Genomic DNA, 16,462 nt, shown 5'->3' on the forward strand with positions numbered 1-16,462 from the left:
GCCTACAAGCTATTGGCTATCTGAAATTAGTAGCTAACTGCAGAAGTTGATGGCTTTTAAAGTGAAAGTTACTGGGTTCGAGTCGCTGAGTGAACATCAATTCTTGGATGCAACTATATCCAGTTGACGAGTCCAAAAGAAGACGGAATGCTCGTCCCGGATTCCACTGCTAGCCACCATCCATCTTTGCTTATAATTATTAAGTTTGTTTGGAAAACTGATCAATATTTTAAGTGATACGGTATTCATTATTATGTTTGTATGTAGCCTATGTACCATAAATTTACTTCCGACTAGATCAGGCAAATGCCAAAAATACACAGTGATCAGTTTTATGTGTCAATAATATTCTTTACGTTTTTTCTCTACTCTTTTGAACAGATTTTACTCATCATAAATATCAAACAATATAAATACTCGAGTTAAATATAGGATTTACTGTCGTTAACATTTAAGTTTTGTGTTAAATGTAATGAGCAATATAATTGTGTCTGTCAGTTTACAGACTGAACAGTTTTTTAATTCATTTTCAAGGGTTTGAATTTTCCATTTGTTGACGTTGAGATCTGATCACTCTTGCTCAGTTCCTTCCTGTTAGGATTGCCCTGATATTGCCATTAAGAAAAACATTTTGGTTGGATTTAGGACGTGCGTCTTGTTCTTTTAGGGACTTATCAAAATGATGTACTTTCACTCTACTGTTGATGTTTGCAGAGATACTAGAACCCTGTACCTTTCCCCCCATACGCTAAACTTATTATCCTTCTGATTACTGAGTACAGATATCCACTAGTATGTAGATTGTGATGAGTTTTTTATTGCCATCTTGAATTTCACTGCTAGCCACTGTTCAATACTGTTTAAGAATGAAAACGTTTTACTGAAGTTGATAATTAATACAGAAAAATATCCAGTAAATGTTTCTAATTTTACGCAATGCAAATTTTGTGTTCTAGTTAAATGGTTTATTGTTTTCTAAGCAAACAGTGATCGTCTGAGAATCGCCTTGATACTACTATTATGTCAGAAGTTTTAAATCGACGTTTTGGTGGTGAAAAGCATTGTGATCCAGGATGAGTGTTTCATCCCATTCAAAACTTGTTAGGTGGATGTGTCTTCAGTCGTGTTAGTGTTTACATATAAACTTGAACCGGGTACCTTTCGCTTTCAGTATCAACGTATTATTCACTTAGCTACCGAGTCCAGATTACCACTAACTTGTGGCTAAATAGGAATGTAGGGGAGAAATGCACAAGATGCATAAGTGCTAAAATAGACTGATCAGTTAGGATCAATAGAATAAAGAACAGAAATATTCAAACCCTAACAAACTTGATCCATGCATGTTGTACGGGTTAATGATTTTTGAACTCAGTATCTGAGTTAGTAATACTGTAGGTATTTAACGTGAAAGATATCATTTTTGGATCCCAGTATGAGCATTAACATAGGGATGAAGGTACATACGACTGACAAAACGCGCCTCCTGGACTACACTGCTAGCTGCACTCTATGTATTCGATTTTACCTGTGTCATATTGACTGTATCGAGCAAACCCACATTCGATCGACATATATCAACCAAGGTTGATCGGATTTCAGCCAGAATATCAACAGCGAGGTAATACAATCTGTTTCAAATTGAATTCAAACTCATCTCTACTGCACACGTAAGGGGCAATCTGAAATCAATTGTCAATTGGATAATACGATGATGTTTGAAGCGAACGGTAATGGATTTAATTTTCAGAGTGAGCATCAACTCTGGGATACAGTTCCGAAAAGTTGTCGTATCGTAAACAGGTTTAAGCTTGAGTCCTGGGTCACATTACTATCCATATTTTATCTTTTCAATCTTTCAACTGCTTAATTATATCAAGTATAAAATAGGATTTCATTTATTTATTTCTAGTTACTAAGAAACAATAAAATTTAACCTACTATTATGTATAGGGTATGATCTCTATATATGTTTATGTTTTAAATTACATCCTTTAATATAAATAAACAACAGAAGAGATTGACAATTGAATAATCTCAGTGAATATATTGTATTAGTTACAATAGATTTGTTAATTATCTTTTAATTGTTTATTTGTAAACAACCACTACTAATGTATAATATTTTTATAATAATATTGAGTTCTTTTTAAGCAAAGGTTGATAATTGCTAGTAGTGGAATCCAGGACGCGTGTTTCGTCCTATTTGAGACTCGTCAGCCGGATTTACCTGCATTTCAGAATAAATTAAAATGAATTAAAACTTCATTGTACTGCATAAGGAAGTGGCTATCTGAACTCAGTAGATAACTGGAGAAAGTGATGGCGTTTGAAGCGAATAGTAGTGAGTTCGAGTCTCGGAGTGAACATTAATTCTTTGATGAAGGTAAATTCAGCCGACCAGTCCTAAATAAAATGAAACGTGTGTCCTGAATTCCACTGCTAGCCACCATCTATCTTTGCTTATAGTGCTTGAAACTCATAGTGTATGATAAAGTCATGTAGCATTGTTCAATCAGTTAAAATGACAAACGACTTGGTAAAACTTATCCATCTATCCAAATTATCATTTTAGATGGAACTAACATGGTGAATAGCAAAACATTTAAAATAATTTTAAAGGTATCAATGATAGTAATCAAGATTAAATATACAACATATGGTTCAAGAATTTCGAATGATTTCCTAGAATAATGATTATGAGAGAATATTGGAGCTGAAAATTTCTTGGAGAATAAAATTGTGTACATTTCTATACAGTTTATGATTTCATAGACTAATACAATGCCTTGTTTTAACTGTTATTAGCTTCTAACTTACCTAATCTTACTTCAATCAGGTATTAAAAATCGAGGTGACTATAGTCAGTTATATAGAGGACATTAATCCATTGCCATGACTAACATAGGCCATCTAGCCTCCTGTCTTTTGCAAACTGAAACAAACTACTGAAGTTCTTATTTTGAACATTATTCTAAGATCAAGTTTTATAATATAACTGTTTGTATTTTCATAGTTGAAATCATGAGTCAATTGAAGCTTGACCACCATGGAAAATCTGAAAGCCCTGGACGGCCGTTTTGTCCTATTGTGGGACTCCTCAGCAGTGCGCATCCAATTTCCTACCTCATGAGATTCGAACCCAGGACTATTTGATTAAATATTTACCCTGGAATATGTTAATTTGATATTTTAGTTAATAAAACCTAAACTATGTGTAAACAATTTCAGTCTTTGTAGTATTTCCAAAAAACTTGAATTTATATTACCGTATTTACACATAAAATGAAGGAATAACTTTTGATTAAAATTTAATTTATCCATGTATAAATTACACTTTAATTGATAATAATTAAATAGTTAGGATTTAAACAGAAATTCATGATATTAGTCTAAACTCAACAAATTCCACAAGTTTACATTTATAATTACTATGTGCACACTAGTGACTAGATTCAAAATGGATTTCTTGGAGTTCTAGTTAGAAGCTGTGACGAGTGGAGTCCAATCGTGTCTGTTGTGAGGTAGTTACCTATCAAAGACAATGGAAGATGGTCGTGCAATATCATGGACTGGTTGAAGTTAGACATTAACATCATTGGATACCGGCAAAGTGGTTTAAAAGTTAAGCAACCGTGCGCGAGACAGAGGGTCTCGGTTCGAATCCTAAGTGTGTAACCGTGCATGTGCAATGCTGGGGCGTCCCATACTGGGACGAAACGGCCGTCCAGTGTTTCCAGGTTTTCAATGATGATCTAATATTGATTCATTCATGATATCGCTCTAAACTCAACAATCTCCACAACCATATACAACCATATACTAGTCAATAGTTGGCTAATGAACTATACATGAAGTAAAAAATGAGTTGTAAATAAACAGTTACAGAGATAAAAGAAAAAAAACATGTTAATTCCAGCATGGTTTTATGTAAGTCACGTTAAAGAATGTTACTGTGCATAAAACTGTGGTTCAGGACTTGTAGGTTCAATGCCTTCAATCATTTAATATAAAATGATAGTAGTTAAACTAATTATCTGTATCTGATGTAATGCTTCACATTAATTGTTACAATAAGATTAAGTTAAAAATAGTTTGATTAACATTTGTGACATTATATTAACATATGAGTACCTAATAATATGCATATATACAGGACATTGTATACACTTCTAACAATTGAATTAAAGAGTCGATCTAAGCTAGACCACCATTGAAAATCTGGAAGTACTGGACGTCCATCTCGTCTTAGTATGGGACTCATGAGCAGCGCACATCTACGATCCCACACTTGTGATTACGAAACCAGGACCTTTGGTCTCATGCGCAAACGCTTAACCACTGGACAACTGAGCAGTCATCCAACGGTGTTAATGTTGAATTCAACTGTTTAAAATACTACGATCTCCAAAAATTCCTTTACTAACACTGGATATATTATTATTTAGTCCAGTTACTTGTAAATTGTTTCCTCAGTAGGATTTGAAATTTTTAGTTTCTGTAGGCAATTAATCAAGATAATTTGACTTATTTAAATACTTGGATAGGAATCTAGTGAACAGAATCTTTTATAATTGTAAGCCGAAGGCAGAATAATCAGTAGCTATTTAAATATCAGTTCAAAATGAATTAAATTAAAATCTTGTCTATCTATTGTAGCTAGATTTAATAGTTAAATTTGTGGCTCAATTAGAGCTAGAACAACGTGGTAAACCTAGTAGAACTGGACGGCCTTTTCGTCTTGCTATGAGACATCTCAGAAGTATACATCCGCTAACTAACCCCTCAAGATTCAAACCCAGGACCTATCTGTCTTACGCGTGAACGTTTAACCTTTAGATTCATTTTAGAAAAATTCTATCACACACTCATCAGTACATAATCACATAAGATTGTTTAATGGATTGTTTAACAATTGTATAAGAAATTGCAATCTCGCGAGGCGAGATGGTGGATGCGCACTGCTGAGGAGTCCCACAGTAGGACGAAACGCCCGTCCAGTCCTTCCAGGTTTTCCCTGGTGGTCTAGCTTCAAATGACTCATGATCTCAACTATATAAAATTGCTAAAATCTCCACGAAACCCCCTTCTAATAATTATGCAAACTAATTGTTTTCTTTAATACAGCTTATTTTTGTGTAACCTCATTTGATATTACACATAAAACGAGCTATTTAGTAGTAAAGTTTCTTCAGTCATTATTTCTGATATAATTCTTTTGAATAAATCGCGATATGGACACTTCTCAAAGTGCATTATTATCGTATTGGATGATATACGATCATGAATAAGAAGCCTAATCGCATCTGGATTTGTGCTAGTTGACTATGATCAAAAAGAAATATCGACAATAATGAGGAAACTGAAACTGACCTTGAGATATTATCTGGTGTCATACAGCATAACAACAAAATTATTTATTGTAAAACTATCGGCATCATAGGACATCAGTCCAAGTTTAACTGATTCAATGACAATGTATTGGACTGTGACACTGAATAATATTGGTCTGACTTCAATGGTAAACGTCAGTTCCTTCATGATTGTAGACAAACCTTTTACATGAAAGTCAACTAGCTCAGAACCTAGTTTAAGAGAGTAAGAATAAAGATTTAAACAGAATCATATTTCATTTGCATATCGTTAGCTGCTTATAGCAATGTGTAATATTTAAAGATCATAACTAAAAAAATTTAGTTTCAAATTGCTTACATGGAAGAGTCTAGTAGGAGATTCTTATGATCATAGATCAGTACAGAATAGTAAGGATGCAAGCAAGTTTACTAAACTAGCTTATATATACATGTATATATAATATCAAAGAATGTATACAACATTGTTAACAACAAACGACCAGAAGGCTCAAAACAAGTAGTTACGTAATAAGTAAACGTTTAGGAAAAATGAACGGTATTTCCTGTCAAATATGTTCAAATGTCCACTGAGATATTTCATTCTTTCAATAAAAACATTACAGATGAATGCCAATTTTTTTTATTATTCTTTCGAAAGAAGCATAATTTGACCTTACTTAACGATAGATGGTAATTCATTACAAAGATTGTATTCCGTCCGTAGAAGTAAATGTTTTGATAAATGCCTATTATTTTTACTATGAAAATAATACCGAATGAATAACTATCAGTAGTATACCAAAGTTTGATAAGAAAGATTATGTAATACAATTTCCATAGACGTATAAAAATTATGATCAGAGAAAGGTGACAATGAATGCTTATACCCATGTAATCCGTGAAATACATAAGTTATAACAAGATTTTGAGGTGTAAATGTTTTATAATGAGAAGTGGGCTCTAATTGCACGCGTTGAAGCCCTTAATCTTTTGGACGGTGGATGGTGGTACAATTTCTTGGATTGGTTGAAGTTAGACATTAACACCGTTGAACACCAACTCAGTGGTCTACAGATTAAGCGTTTGAGAGCGAGACCAATTAGTCTTCGGTTCGGATCCCGCGAAGCAGGATCGTCAATGAGTACTACTGAGGAGTTCCATACTGGACTAAAACTGTCATCCAATTTTTCTAGGTTTTCCATGTTGATCTAGCTTTAACTGATTCATGAACTCAACTATTAAATTGTTAGTATGGTATACAAACATCAATATATATATCTTCATGTTTCTATTCATATCATATTACTGTAGCGTTGATCTATGTTTTCCTTTTTTTTTCTCCTTTTTTTATTACTGATACAATAAAACCGTTTTAAATGTAGACAATTAAATAGGAAACATGTTTCTATTCATTGTAATTCTATAATAACTGATTAGATCATAAATGTTCATCTCCTTTTTTTTTCTTCCAAAGAGGCATATATATTACATCCATTATTTTATATGGTATCAAATCAGTTTTAGAAATGAATTTAGTTAGAGTAAATTTGTTTTATTCTAAAATAACCCAGTATCTGTGTGATCAGTTCTAACCTAAATGTATGTTTTATCGATTCGTATATGTGACGAATGTTATTTCAAGATGGACATTAATGCCAATAATTTATTCATTGATTGCCGCTTTAACAACAATGGGTTCTAGTAATTACATTGGACTATTTCACTTCATTTGCTTTCGGAGACACTTTGGTACATGTTCATCCAATCCAACTTTTAGGTTCCGAATTCTCATTCTTATATAGGTGTATCCATAAAAAATAGATAAATTGGTGAAAACAGGGAGATATGTTGCAACTGTTTTGGAGAATTGTAAACATTTTTTATCCGTGATCATTACAATTTAAACCATAAATCTAACTACAATAAATAGCCAGTTATTTTATATATTTGAAATCATGAGTCAATTGAAGCTAGACCACCATGGAAAATCTGGAAGCACCAGACGGCCATCTTGTCCTAGTATAGGAATCCTCAATAGTGTGCATGCAAGATTCCGCACTCAGGACTAGAACCCGAGTCCTTCGATCTCGTGCGCGAACACTTAACCTTTAAACCACTGAACTAGTATCCAACGACGTTAATGTCTAACTTCAATCTATCCATGATCGAGACAGATTTTTTAGGGTTCTAGTAAGAAACTATGACCAGTGGAGTTCAATCCATGTCTAGTATGTGGTGGTTATCCACCGAAGACAATGAAAGAAGCGTTCTGCAAGATCATAGATTGATTGAAGATAGACATTATCACTGTTGAATGCGTGAGACCGAAGATCCTATCTTCAAGTCCCGTGCGTTGTGTCATAGATGCTCACCGCTGCAGAGTCCCATTACTAGAGCGAGGTGGCTATTCTGTACTTCCAAGTTTTTATTAATGATCTGGCCTACGTCGACTGATCAATTCAACTGTGAAAACTTCTTTAGTACTTAATAAAAATAGTGGAATGCATTTCATTCTTTACCAATAGACATTATACTACTTATGTATATATATATATATATATAAGTAGTCCACACTACAGTATCACTTAATTAAATCTCATTTATGATAGAATTTTAAGAATCCGCCAAAATGAATGAAGAAATAAATAAATCATGGTTAATCTTAATTTATATGAATAAAATTAAACAATAATTTTCTTTTGAAAAATACAAAAAAAATTAATTTTATTTTCTGATATAGACTCATAAAGAATTATTCCTTCGACGGGAAAACATTTTTTTTTTTCAAAAAAACTATAAAACTCAAAGATTAGACTTAATTTATTCTTCTTCTATTAAAAGTATCATTTATTTAACATTGAACTTTTTTCTCCCGGTATATTCAATTTGAATGTTGAATATCATAATAGGACGAAACGGCCGTCCAGTGCTTCCAGGTTTTCAATGGTGGTCTAGCTTCAATTGACTCATGATTTCAACTATGAGAATATCAATTTCATAATTTTGATGAAATCAAAAAACCATTCAATGAAAATGAACTAACTATTACATATAATTTATTCTTATTTTGAGAATGGGGTTTAGTGGAGATTTTAGTAATTAGATAGTTGAATTCATGATTCAATTAAAGCTAGATCGATATGGAAAACGTGGAAGAACTGGACGACTTTCACTACAGTGTGAGACTCCACAGCAGTGCACGTACACGATCGTGCCAGGCGAGATTCGAACCAAAGATTTATCGGTCTCGCACTCGAACACCTGACCTGTAGACTACTGAGATGGTGTTCAACGGTGTCTCTTTTCAAATAATCCACGAAATTGAGCCAACATCCACCATTGTCTTCAGTGAGTTATTATCTCACAACAGATCTAATTGAACTCCACTTGTCATTGCTTCTCACTAGAACTCTAAAAATACCTATTAGAGCTACAACCATTAGTGAGCATATGATAAGTAGTCTCAGAAAGGGGTTTTGTGAAGTTTATAGCAATTTGTTATTTAAATTATTGAGTTTAGAGGTTAGGCATTCGCGCGCGAGACCGATAGGTCCTGAGTTCGAATCTCATGGGGCGGGATCATGGGTGCGTACCACTGAAATATCCCACACTAACATGAACCGGCCGTCCAGTGTTTCCAAGTTTTCTATGGTGGTCTAGCTTTAATTGACTCATGAATTTAACTATACTTATTAAACAATAAAATGGTCTTAATCGCTTTTTTTAAAATAAACTACGTTTGTTTGTTTTTTTCTTTTTAGAGGAAGGGGCAAGAGTCTCAGTTGTCAATTAAAATTAAACCGGAAATAAATTTGATTAATTTTTTTTCTTAAGAGAGGATGTTGTAGGTCAAGAAAAAGGAGTGAAATCGTATTTCTTCATTATAAGTTGTATTTAAACATCATCGTATATAAGGATGAAAGTTTAGTTTAAGAATCATTCTTCCTGTTGTAAACGAAATGAATTTCTAACCTAATTAAGTCTTAGATATATATGAACCAAAGTTTTTTTTAATTTTAAGGGTAATTCTAATCATAGGTCAACATTTGTTTGAGATATAGCAAAAAAAAGTAATTTGGAGTCATGGAACAGTTGTTTTGATCTGGTTCCCACCGTAGACCAATGAACAATCTAGTAATTAAACTTACCATCTTTATATCTCCTGACGAACAATATGTCTATTTGAACTGACCGGTTAGAAACCCAATAACTAATATTTCTTACTTAATTCATTATAAATGTAGCGGATAAGGCTGATAGTGGTGTCTTCTTTAAAGACTATCAAAGTTTCTTAAAAAGAAATAAAACTATTGTCAATTGTTAATTGGATCGTGATGGTTTTCTAGGCTCAATTAGCCACAATAACACAGATGCACTGATACTTTGCATGGCTTTACAACTAGAGTTTCAAGATTATTTTGTATTTTTAATTCTATGTATTCATTTCGTTATCTAGAATCTCATACTGTCTATGAGTGACGTGTTTTTTACTAGCTCTGAGACCGTAACTACTTAAACTACATCAGCAGTTGTCTTGATAATTTCATCATGCTATAATAATATGATGTGGCAAATCGAATTGATACACATATGACATAGTTGATACTTATAAGCAGAGATGGATGGTGACTAGCATTGGAATGTAGATCGCACGTTCCCTCCTGTTTCGGACTCGGCAGATGGATGTACTTGTATCCAAAGGTTGATGTTCAGTACCGTTCGCTCCAAACGCCATAACGTTCTCCAATTATCTACTGAGTTCTGATAGCCACTAGCTTGTGCAATGGGTTGAAGTTTTAATTCATTTTGTATTGGTTGTTTAAATCTTCTCATTGATATTTCGGTCTGCAATTGATCAGTCTCTTATTAGCGTTTGTGCATCTCGTACGGACTGCCTCGATACTGCTTTAAATCGCAAGCATTATAAGCAGAGATGTATGGTAGCTAGCTATCCTGTTTGGAACTGATCAGTTGTAGTCTAAAACATCAATGGGAGATTAAAAAAACCAATGCAAAATGAAATAATAGTTAATACTTGTCAATAGAATAAGGCACCAGTCTTGACGTAAATAGATTTTAATTGTGATATTTGAGGTCTTGTTGTATAATATGACAGATGGACAAAGATACATTGAAGACTGGATGATTGAGCACTGATAATGTTCACATGTTCACTCTAATAAACTAGTAACCTTTTTTGTATACCAAAGTCGTCTACTATCATGTGGGGAACGATCTGATAATAAGTAGTATATCAAAAAACAACTCCGAGAATGTGCATTTTACAATTGGGTTTGTTTTCAGTTAGCTTTTTTTTAAAATATTATACAACCATTATTTACTAACATGTAGCCATGTAGCCATGACAACTGATACAATTGCCTAATGTATGAGTTAGTGAAATACAGTATTATTGCCAGACACCAATCTGAACAACTGAACTAATAATGATCTAGTGCAAAATCCCTAAAGTTGTGTACATCAAAGGCTTGAAATTGGGGATTCCTATAATCTTTACACATTATTATATTCCGTCGGTTTAACACTCTCCTGTCGTTGTTTTAAGTTTTTCTTTAGAAATGGTATTTATTTATTTTTATCACAAGGCTTTTTCGAATTACAATTGACTCATTAGTTTCACGAGACTTTTTGTTAGAATCCCTTGTAATTCCTCGATGTGGTAGTCAGTAGGTTAGAAAAGGTTGTGAAAATTTCTCCTCAATAACATCGTTTCACAACGTGCAAGAATGTTCTAGAACATTGACTGATTGTATGCCACACTTAGATTGGATGATTACTTTCTTTGTTACTCCCAGAAGTTTCCAGCTGTTTAAGTTTTCCTCAAAACTCATTAAAAATCCATAAATAATCTTGTGTTCTCCACATTAATTAGCCTCAAAGTAGAGCTCCTTTCCTTACTTTAAGCCTTTTTTGCTACTGTTTGAGGCTCAAACATGGAAGAATTCTTAAGATTAAGAAACTGCTCAGGGATTCATTATTAAATATTAGTGTAGTAGACATATGGTTTTGAAGACCATCTAATACTTAAAGAGAAACAGCACATTTGTATGAATCACTGTACTTTAAAATTTTAGTGGACATATGGTGATTAGTCTAAGTAAACATTTCCACATCACATTCATAAAAAAACATTGTTCAATTCAAATTGGTAAATAATGTATCAGAAGGGGTTTTGTGGAGATTTAGTATTTTCATTGTTCGAAACTCGCAAGGCGAGGTCGTGGATGCGCACTGTTGAGGAGTCTTACAATAGGACAAAACGGCCGTCCAGTGCTTTCAGGTTTTCCTTGGTGGTCTAGCTTCAATTGACTCACGCTTTCAACTATGAACATAATGTATCAATCAAAGAAATTGATATTTAACTATTAATATTGAGTGTACTTCAGTTTAGCTCATAAAATTAATTGTAAAAATTAATCAGTCTACCGATAACTCGCTTCAACAAACAAGAGTCTACATTGTTGATATATCACCGGCAAAAACATGTACATGAATCAAGTAGAATAAATTGTTAAGCAATCTTTTGATAGTGTGTAGTAGCTGAATTCAAGACAAGCGTATCCTTCAATTCTGGGCAAACTACTTCAATAGATGTTAACATTAGGACACAAACTCTATTCTCTTTACTCCGAAATTCAATCACTCTTTGTTCTATTATGTTATTTATATCATAAATGACTCTATCAATAATCATACTAGTGTTTTTTTCTGAATTTAGATTTTTTACGCTGACTTAGGTTTCACTTGACAATTATGCTAAACAACACAAACTACTTATTAGTAGTTCTCAATTTATAAGAAAATAATATACTTCATATGTCTAACACTAAATAGCTTAAATTCACCCAGTCCACGATGTTGCACGACCGTCTTCCATTATCTTCGCTAGGTAACTGCCTCACACCCCACATGAATTAACTTCATTGGTGATGGCTTCTCACTAGAACTCCAAGAAATCCATCTTGAAGCAAGTCACCATTCACTGTGCCCAGGATGTTTTGGTAATCTAACTTCGAAATTCAGTGGTCTCTACGAACAAATACTGGCTATTGTTTCAATTGCTAGTAAATCAATCATCAACAGAAGAGTCCTGTTGAGATCGTTTCATCTTAATTTACTTTTCATAATGAAAAAATATTTGAAGAAAAACAGCTTGTTATTCAGAAGTATCATGCGGATTGAAGCTGAAATAGGAAAATATAGATCATTGGTTTTTCACTAAATAGTAAAGGGGTTTCATGTTTTCCAATAACAAAAAAGCGTCGATGACTGTTGATAAATATCCCTATGTTTGAATAGAATAGTTGTCTAAACCTCTCTCGTTTAAACCAGATCTTCAACTAAGATCAGTTGATAGTTTAAAAGTAATAACCCTAACGTTACTAGAAATCTACATTAGTTAAAAGGTTTTGGTTAAATGCTTTGTGGGACATAATATTTCAGTTTTCTAAACTACAGTCTTTGAAGATTATACTTATTGAAATTTTGTCAATCTTGACATCCCTATTAATGCAAGCAAGGCATGAATCAATCATATTTTAAGTATCTTAAAATTAGTAAGATTATTTGTCAATATGGTAGTTACTGATTAATGAAAACTGAAAATAATCGTCAATGATTCTCGCAACTTTATTGGAACCACGAACTGATTAATATAAAACAACCATTGGAAACGTACAAGCATTCAATGGCTACTTAATCATAGTGTAGAGTTCTTCGATGGTAGTACGGATGCATGATCGCGCATACTAAAATCAAACCCTGGACTTCTAGGAGTGCGTATGAACTCTCAACTTCTAGACCGCTGAGATGAGGTTCATTCATGTGCAAGACTAACTTCATTCAAGCTAGTTATACAAACATTTTAAAATTCACCTTAGAATTTTACGTTATCTGTCTGCATGGACAAAAATGTAAAAAGCTAAAAAATACTATTTTATTGTTAAAATCTAGTCTGTAATCTTGTAAATTATATATATGTGAATAACAAAAGATGAGATTTCATATCTTAACACTGACCTGAATTTAACATAATCATTGTGCTCAGCATTAATAGTATGTTGACGTAACTGAAAAACTCTAGTGTCTGGTACGCAATCATGTTTATAAAAGACGATAAGTAATACTATAAAGTTATGTGTTCGAAACATTGTGGAACTTGATGTATGCTGAAATCGTCTAGAAATTACAAAATATCTAATCATTCAGTTCAAAAGTACCTGCATCTCAGAATTAATGTTTACTCCTGGACTCGAGCCCAGTACCTTTCGCTCCACACTCTATCGCGTTATCCACATAGCTAATGTGTTCTGACAACTATCTGCTTGTGCAGTAGGGTGAAGTTTAAATTCACTTAATATTGTTTGTTTATATCTTCGCATTGTTGTTGGAGTGATTATCAACTCTGGGATAAATCCAGCTGACGAGTCCTGTATAGGATAGAACGCGCGTTATTGATTCCACTGCTAGCCACCATCCATTTTCGCTTATAAAGCTTGTGACTTTAGGCAATATCGAGGAAGTCCACACAGTATCCATATATGCTAATAAGAGACTGATCAATTACATTCCTAAACGACAATAGAAAGATACAAACGAACAATACTAAGAAGTGTCATACAGTTTCCTCTTATTTTTAATTAAATGGATTTTGATGGACAGAAGAAAAAATACAGTGACAATTAGAGTTTATTAATACGAATGAGTTTTAATGTGTATAGTTCACTTATCTTGAAACAATGTTAATGTGAAAGAGTTTTTCAGTAAAATCTACTGGCTGGATTTAGTTGTACACAATATGATTACCAAGTTGGGACATATTTCACCTTAGTACGTGACCTTTCAGAACCCGAAATCGTGTGCATGTAGGTGACTAATTTTAAGAGGTGATTCCCGAAGTTCTAATAAGAAGCTATGACCACTGGAGTTTAACCATGTCACCTTCTAAATACACCGGACGATGGTTGCTCAATGTCACAAACGTAAACTATTGGATACCGGATCAGTGGTCTAGAGGCTGAGTGTTCGTGTGAGAGAACGAAAATCCTGAGTTCTATCTAGAATGGTGGACTTCTACTACTAACTAGTCACATACTGGGACTAACTAGCTACCTGACACTTCCTAGTCTTCACTGGTTGACTGAGTAAAATCAATCTATGATGTTTCCAGGTTTTTAGTGGTGATCTAGCTTAGATAAACTCATGAGTTCAACTATTAAAATTACTACAATCTCCACAAATCCCCATTCCAAAAACAAGATATTCTCAAAAAACGAAGAAATTAACACTTTGAACATATCTACAACAACAGCTGTTAACATTACATTCGTTTTGTTACCAAAATAAGTTCAAATGAAATAGGTTTGATAGTTTTCATCATGAACTAATATTAACTATTGTTTAAGGTATATTGTTAAATAATTGTGTTACTCTACTTTATATAAAAACTTCATCTTTATATCAACAACGTAGACATATAAAACAAATGAAATTCAACTTGAGATCAAATTCGAAGTTTTCAGATCTTGTTGTTTCCATGAGATATCCCGTGGAGATTTATGAATGGTAACTTTGAGAACTATTTATGGACCAATAGGATATGTATATTTCCTATTGTATAATTGTCAAGTAACTAAACTATTCATATTCATGTTCCCCTTATTATCATGGACTTTATTTTGACCTATGGACTATTATTATACGATTTACCATTCTTGAGTTATCCCCAGTCTATTGATTACTGTCCCCCCTATTCACAGCCACATTTGACCAAATTTTGTACAAATATTATTTTCTATTTTATGGTACGATGTGATCAGTTTGATTGGTATATAAACCCAGTATATTTGAGAATAATGATTCATATTGCAGAGGCTGTTATTGGTGTTCTGGACTTAACTGGCTGAACTGGGCTAGACAGAAAGCAGGACTGATAAGTGCTCAAGACTGCTCGTATGGTTTTTCGTGTATCATTGCTCTGATCGATAATTCACTCCTCTATAAATGGCAGGAATCATCACGTCATATATTAACTGAGCACTCATGCAATCGATATAACAATTTCGATCATATTGTTTTAAATAAATTGAATAGATTCACAAAAATAAATCATTTAATATGATTTTTATGAACGCAAAATGTTTTATCGAAGACGAGAATAGAATTATCAGAAGGTGGGTTTGTGGAGATTCGAACCTAGGACCTATAGGTCTTGCAAAGTTAGACATTAACACCGTTGGATGCCGGCTTAGTGGTCTAGAGAATAGAATTAACAAAAGAATAACAAAATATACTGAAACTGAAATGTAACTGGATTATACATTACAAAAAATTAAATTAATAATATAATAAACCATAATTACAAATGTGGGACTAATAAATATACAAAGTGTTTTATGGGATGGTTGAACTTTCGTTTGAGTGAGGTTTCAATAAGCCTAAATATTCGCCCTAGACAACCTTTCAGATTAAACCACAAACATTGAGTTAAGATCAGTCTTATGACTTGTTTCAAGTATGTTTTTGACAATGGGAGCAGATAAATAAGATCAAAACAACCATGATTAACTCCTGCCCTCTCATTTATGATGAATATTTTACCCCTCATAGCTTTCCACTCATCAAGCCTGTTATTAAATTTAAATGGAGTATAATTGATTATTGTTAGTTATTTCAAGATGGACATTAATGCCAATAATTTATTCATTGATTGCCGCTTTAATAACAATGGGTTCTAGTAATTACATTGGACTATTTCACTTCATTTGCTTTCGGAGACACTTTGGTACATGTTCATCCAATCCAACTTTTAGGTTCCGAATTCTCATTCTTATGTAGGTGTATCCATAAAAAATAGATAAATTGGTGAAAACAGGGAGATATGTTGCAACTGTTTTGGAGAATTGTAAACATTTTTTATCCGTGATCATTACAATTTAAACCATAAATCTAACTACAATAAATAGCCAGTTATTTTATATATTTGAAATCATGAGTCAATTGAAGCTAGACCACCATGAAAAACCTGGAAGCACTGGACGGCTGCTTCTTTCTGAGGAGTCCCACAATAGGACGAAACGACCGTCCAG

At 33.3% G+C, this 16,462-nt stretch overlaps 1 protein-coding gene across 1 annotated transcript; it reads left to right on the forward strand.

The window, feature by feature from the left end:
• Positions 1–7,668: 7,668 nt before the first annotated feature.
• Smp_204640 (unnamed protein product) lies at positions 7,669–7,842 on the forward strand (the record flags this gene model as incomplete). The annotated part of the gene is made up of 1 exon (XM_018788898.1): positions 7,669–7,842. One exon carries the CDS (start codon positions 7,669–7,671, stop codon positions 7,840–7,842), a length of 174 nt encoding a protein of 57 aa, XP_018646509.1.
• Between the last annotated feature and the right edge of the window lie 8,620 nt (positions 7,843–16,462).

The sequence above is a fragment of the Schistosoma mansoni genome, assembly GCF_000237925.1.
Source record: "Schistosoma mansoni, WGS project CABG00000000 data, supercontig 0137, strain Puerto Rico, whole genome shotgun sequence".
Lineage (NCBI taxonomy): Eukaryota > Metazoa > Platyhelminthes > Trematoda > Strigeidida > Schistosomatidae > Schistosoma > Schistosoma mansoni.